The sequence below is a fragment of the Ovis aries genome, chromosome 6, assembly GCF_016772045.2.
Source record: "Ovis aries strain OAR_USU_Benz2616 breed Rambouillet chromosome 6, ARS-UI_Ramb_v3.0, whole genome shotgun sequence".
Classification (NCBI taxonomy): Eukaryota; Metazoa; Chordata; class Mammalia; order Artiodactyla; family Bovidae; genus Ovis; species Ovis aries.
The window spans coordinates 113,587,242-113,593,602 of record NC_056059.1 but is presented as its reverse complement, the minus strand read 5'-3'; the positions used below and the strand labels follow the sequence as shown (position 1 = coordinate 113,593,602).

The 6,361-nt window shown below is 50.7% G+C and overlaps 1 protein-coding gene across 1 annotated transcript in view; it reads left to right on the top strand.

The window, feature by feature from the left end:
- The window catches only part of QDPR (quinoid dihydropteridine reductase), an 18,796-nt gene extending 14,824 nt beyond the window's left edge, over window positions 1–3,972 (top strand). Inside the window, exons 6-7 of the mRNA XM_015096651.3 lie at window positions 948–1,031; window positions 3,322–3,972. Coding sequence (XP_014952137.2) covers window positions 948–1,031; window positions 3,322–3,427 — 190 coding nt within the window. The 3' untranslated portion in view covers window positions 3,428–3,972. The remainder of the gene's footprint in view (window positions 1–947; window positions 1,032–3,321) is intronic.
- Window positions 3,973–6,361: the final 2,389 nt, after the last annotated feature.

Below are 6,361 nucleotides of genomic sequence, written 5' to 3'. Positions count from 1 at the left end.
GGGTCCCTCCACGCCTGACCTCCGCCGAGGGTTCACGTCGGTCCTGGAGTCACTCCACACCAGGGATGAGTGTGTGCTGTCACCTCGACCCCCGAGAGTCGCCAAAGGCCCTGATGACACTTGTTCGGCTTTTGGATTATCCTGGGCTTTCCCGGATGATTGCTTAGCTGATGGGATGGGTCTTCCTGGCCTGCGTCTTCCTCATTTTCTGTCCTTCTGTCCCTCTTAATTAAGAAATAGTGGACACATTTAATTTTAATATCTGTAGCTCTGTCGTTCAAGTCATGTTAAGGTCAGCGTGGAAGAAAGACTCCTGTTTGGTCTGTGGGTGTGGGAAGAGAATTTGAGGAACTCTGGGAGATGTTTCTGAAAGGATTTCTGGACCAAAGACCTTGTCTCTTGGCTTTAGTCCTGAAAGATTATGTCGGTGTGCTGGGGCACTGGACGGTCCTCTCACCTTTCATTTCTGAGATTCTGTGACGTGGTCCCAAGGCTATTATTTTGAGTGATTTCCCAGGCCTGAAAGTTCTGGGGAAAGTCGTTCATCTCAGAATTCTGTATTCTGTTATTGAAAGTCATAAGATTACCTGGAAATCAGTATGCAGTGGAGGATGAGGCTGTCTTTCCCCCATATTTAGAGAAATATTATTGTTACACTTAAAAAAAATCCTGAGAAATGAGTCTGCTGCATTTTAGGGAGGGAATGGAGAGACAGGCAGAAAAAGAGTTTACTGCAGTAAAGACCATTTTAGAAAAAGGCAAAACGTGGCCCTTACCCAAAGCGCCTGCTGGCTCAGGGCTGGGCTAGGCTGTGGTCTGTGACCGGGGATGGCTTCCCGGCCTCCCTGGTGAGCTTCGAGTGGTCTGTTCACGTCGGTGCAGTCACCCTTGGTGCCGTCTCCCGGGAGTGGGGACATACACGTAACAGGCTTGTCTCTGCTCTGCAGGGTCACCCTGGACACCCCGGTGAACAGAAAGTCGATGCCCGAAGCCGACTTCAGCTCCTGGACGCCCTTGGAGTTCCTGGTTGAGTGAGTATCGCAGTCACGTCACTGACTCAGCAGCTCCCGCCTCCATACCTCCCTCTTGCGGGTGAAAGAACAGGCCCGTGTTCTCCTGGCTTATCAGTCAACCCAGCTGCTCCAAGAGGTCCTGACCTCCAAGGGCGCCTCGCAACTCCGTGTGAACCTCGCAGACTGGAAGGATTAATGGTGCCTCCCCCTCCACCAGGAGTGGTTCAGTTCCTCTAGGCCTCAGTCTCTCAGTCTGTACTATGGGGGTCCGTGATGACCTTCGGGAAGGTAAGCTGTCGTAGAGTGGGACAGGCTCTCAGGCCATGTCTGACCCACAGAAGTGCTGGGTGAGCCCGGCGCCTGGAACACTGGCTCTCTCTGTTAACAAGCACAGCTGCATGGAGTGAGCCACTGACCTGGGTGGGATCTCTGGGCCCACATGTCTGAATTAGTGCCAGGCCTCAGAAAAGCGTCCTTTGTCCCCCAGATCATATCCGGCCCCCAAGGCCCTTTGTGAATTTGAGTGGCTTTGGAAGGTCAGGAGAGGATGTGCTTTCTGCTTGCTTGTGTTCACTTGGATCTCAGTTCCCCCAGACCCCTCTGTTTAAGGGGGCGTTGAGCACATGTTCGCTGAGCACCCACTGAGGCTGGGGGCTGTGCTGGGCCTGGGGACGATGATGAGGGAGCAGGGACCACCTCACCCAGCAGAGTGAGTGGTGAGCCGCCTAGACGGCTGTGTTCATATGGGATGTTTGTAGAGCTTGTGATGTGCTTCTGGGCTGAGGCTGCCTTTTATTTAGATGGAATCGGGAAATAGTTGGAACTTTTATGTTTGGAACAAGCACTTACATAGCACCTATGTGCCAAGCCACTTGACTTCATAACCCTGGTCTTATTAAATGCTTGTAGCAGGAGCTTCTTCACCCCATTCCAGTACTCTTGCCTGGACTGGAAGAGTCTGGTAGGCTGCAGTCCATGGGGTTGCTAAGAGTCGGACACGACTGAGCGACTTCACTTTGACTTTTCACTTTCATGCATTGGAGAAGGAAATGGCAACCCACTCCAGTGTTCTTGCCTGGAGGATCCCAGGGACGAGGGAGCTTGGTGGGCTGCCGTCCATGGGGTCGCACAGAGTCGGACACGACTAAAGTCACCTAGCAGCAGCAGTAGCAGCAGCAGTAGCCGCAGCGGCAGGGGCTTCTTACATGGCTCAGTGGTAAGGAATCTGCCTGGCAATGCAGGAGACTCAGGAGGTGTGAGTTCGATCCCGGGGTCAGGAAGAGCCTCTGGAGGCAGGTGTGGCAACCCACTCCAGTACTCTTGCCTGGAGAACCCCATGGACAGAGGGCTTCCGTGGTGGTTTAGACAGTAAAGAATCTGCCTGCAATTCGGGAGATCTGGGTTCCCTCCCGGGCTCAGGAAGATCCCCTGTTGAAGGGAATGGCAACCCACTCCAGTATTCTTGCCTAGAGAATTCCATGGACAGAGGAGCCTGGCAGGCTGTAGTCCATGGGGTCACAAAGAATTGGACACAACTGAGTGACTCACACACACACACACACACACACGCACGCACACACTGAACCATAACCAATACCCAGGCAACCAACACCCCTCCCCACACAAAGCTGGTTATTAAATGCCCCATCCTGGCACCAAATGTGTTTTATTGCAGTAATGTGTTTTTTTTTTTAATACGTTTTTCCATTGCATGGCACAGCCGTGGATGTTCCATAAGTGTTTGTTAAGAAAATAATAATAATTTTTTCTCTTTCTTTTTTACTTTCTGGGAGGTAATATAACAAAGTATAAAGTATTCTCCCCAAGTCTCTCTCTTTTTGTTTCTAATTCTTTTTCCATTTATTCTGTTTTTCTTTCTTAAATTTAAATATATATTTTAAAAAAGTTTACAATGTTGTATTGGTTTCTGCCATAACAGCAACGCAAATTTTCCCCTCCCTCCCTCCCCTCCCCCCTTCCTGTCCCTCCTGGTCATCACAGAATACCAGACTGGTGCCCACGTCTCTTAGGATGATCTCATGAAAATCTTTCTTTAATCACATAAAATCACTGTGTTTCAACAATGCAGATTCCAGCAACACAGGAAAATAGCCAAGTGAATATCTTGCCAAATCCTAACCACTCAGGAACTGCAGTCAGTGAAGTCCTAGAATCGTTGGGGACCTGGATGTGTGTCCATGAGGCCCTGGAGGCTTTTTTACACCTGCTGCTTGGCCCTAATGTGAAGATAAGCCTGTGTCCAGATTTTTGCTTTTAGAATGTAAAGCTTTTCTTCTTTTTGTTCTAGAACCTTCCATGACTGGATCACAGAGAAGAATCGACCAAGCTCAGGAAGCCTCATCCAGGTGGTGACCACAGAGGGGAAGACGGAGCTTACCACAGCATCTCTATAAGCTTCGTTTCACCGTCTATCAGAAAGGTCATCGGTCCATCTGTGCGGCCGAGTGTGGCCCTCGTTTTCTGTAATCCTGTTTGTGGGACGTGATTCTAAGTCCTGTTTTCCTCTCGCCTAACGTGCGTTTGTTCTTCTAGGACAGTGTCCAAATTTGTGTGAAATAAAAGCATGTGAGGCTCACAGACAGCGCCGTGGGTCAGTGTTACCCACTTTGGGAGGTCTCGGGACGACGCCCTCTGCATCGGTGTCGTGTTGAATTGCCTTTGAGACTGTGCGTCTGAGTCCCTGCCAGTGGCTGTCCACCAACTTGTTCAGAGATTTGTTGGGAACGGGGTCATTTGGAGCCTGACTTGTTTCTGAATGTTGTGCCTGTATCACAGATGTAGTGTTCATAGCCTCGAATTCATCTGCCTTAAAACTCCTTCTGCGGTAGAAGCGAAATCCTGTGGGCTCTGTCACGGTGTCTTTTTCCTGTGAAGCTGCCGCGTGCCCGCTTGTGATGGTGTGGCACTTATCCTCCCAATAAATGCACTTCGTTTGTGATATTGTCTTCTCTAATCAAAACGCATCTTATGAACGGTCATGGCTGACTGCACTAGAATCGTGGGCTGCCCGTGCTCTTTAGCCTGATGTTCTAGAAAGGGGGTTGGATCGAAACCCTGAAATAAGTGTTTTCAGCACGGCAACAGGCATGATTCCCTCCCGGGCGTACCGGAATCTGCAGGGTGGCCTGTGTGTTTAAAAGCAGGGCTCCGTGTGACTTCACACGGGCTGCTTTGACTGAGAACGGGTGGTGCAGTGCAACCAATTTTACAGGTGGTGAAACTGAGGCCCACAGCAGTGCCTTGTCATCCTCACGGTCAGGAAGTATCAGAGTGAGCCCGGAAGCCCAGTCACCAGATGGTTGCGGTTCACAAAGGCCTTTACCATGTTTTTCTTCTCCTTAATTCTTTCAAAGACATTTTTTTTCATTGAAGTAAAATTCATATAACATAAAATTGGCCATTTTAAAGTGAAAAATTTGATGGCATATACTGTGTTCATAGTAGTCTGTTACCACCTCCTCTGTCTAGTTCCCAAACATGTTCATCATCCCCAAATCCAGCTCCTTAGCCGCTAAGCAGCCAGTCTTCTTCTTCCTGCCCCCAGCCCCTGGCAACCAACAGTCTGCTCTCTGTCTCCATGAATTTACCTGTTCCGCATGTTTCAGAATGTAAATACAGTCATGCACGGTGTAGACTTCTGTGTCTGACTGATTTTACTTCCCAGGTGGCTCAGTGGATGAAGAATCTGCCCGCCAGTGCCGGAAACGTGGGAGACATGGGTTGGATCCCTGTGTTGGAAGAGCCCCTAGAGGAGAAAATGGCAACCCACTCCAGTATTCTTGCCTGGGCAATTCCATGGGCACAGGAGCCTGGCGGGCTATACAGCCCATGGGGTCACACAGAGTCAGACATGACTGAGCACACGCGTGTATTTTCCTTAGCGTGTTTTCAGGGTTCATCCACCACGTGTGCTTAGTCACACAGTCAAGTTCATGTCCTCGGGAGACGATTTTATGAGCCCAGTTCTTGCAAGAACCATACCCGTAGACCAACCAGCCGCCATAATTAGGATGAGATGAGGTCGCAGGGCGAAGCCCTCATGAATGGGATTAGTGTCCTTATGAGAGTCCTGGACACCTCGCTTCCCTCTGCTCTGATCTCCACCATGGGTGGACACAACGAGAAGCTGGCCGTTGCAGCTGAGAAGCGGGTCTATACCAGGACCCAGACATGCTGGCCACCCGCTCTCAGGCTTCCAGCTCCCAACACCTCCAGACCACACATTTCTGTCATTTATAAGCCACCCCATCCAAGGTAGTTGATTACAGCTGCCCGAACTAAGACACTAGCAAAACAAAATGTGTGCCGAGAAGACAGAGATGACCAGCAACCGAGCTCTCTTAAGATTGGGAAGAAGAGAGAACTCGGCAAAGGACACTGGAAGGAACAACCGGTCGGCGGAATGTGCTGTCTTAGGAGGAAAGTGAAGAAGCATATTGAGGTGGAAAGAACGCACAGGCCAGATGCTGCTGAGAAGTTAAGGAAGACGACCGCTACAAGCAGACCACTGGACTTGGCAGGGGGATCCCGGATGGCGCTGGCAAGCACTTTCAGTGGAGCGGTGGGGGTCAGAGACTCGGGCAAGCTTCAGAGAGGGCTTCCCTGTTGGCTCAGCCAATAAAGATCTGCCTGCAGTGCAGGAGACTTCGGTTCAGCCGCTGGGTCGGGAAGATCTGCTGGAGAAGGGAATGGCAACCCCCTCCAGGATTCTTGCCTGGAGAATCCCATGGACAGAGGAGCCTGGAGGGCTACAGTCCTTCGGGTCACAAAGGATCAGACGACCGGGCGACTGACTTCCACGTCGGAGAGCAGGGAAGAGAGGGAGTGAGTGTGCAGACACCTCTCTCAGTTCCCTTTTTTACGTCTGTTTAGTTCATGTTGAGCTGCGTTGGGTGTCTGTTGCGGCCTGCCGCGTCTGTCACTGTGGCGCGCGGGCTCTCGTTGCGGAGCACAGGCTCCAGTGCTCACGGGCTCAGCAGTTGTGGCGCTTGGGCTTGGCTGCCCCGTGGGATCTTACTCCCCGCACCGGGGAGCGAACCCACGTCCCCTGCATTGGCAGATGGGGTTTTAACCACTGGACTGCCAGGGAAGCCCCTAACTCAGTTTAAGTATTTTGTTGGAGTCTCCTAGATGTTATTCTTTTTTAATTTAAATTAATTAATTATTTTAATTGGAGGCTAATTACTTTACAATATTGTAGTGGTTTTTGCCATATATTGACATGAACCAGCCATGGGTGTACATGTGTTCCCCATCCAGAACCCCCACCCTCCTCCCCCTGCTCATCCCATCCCTCAGGGTCATTCATCCCAGTGCACCATCCCTGA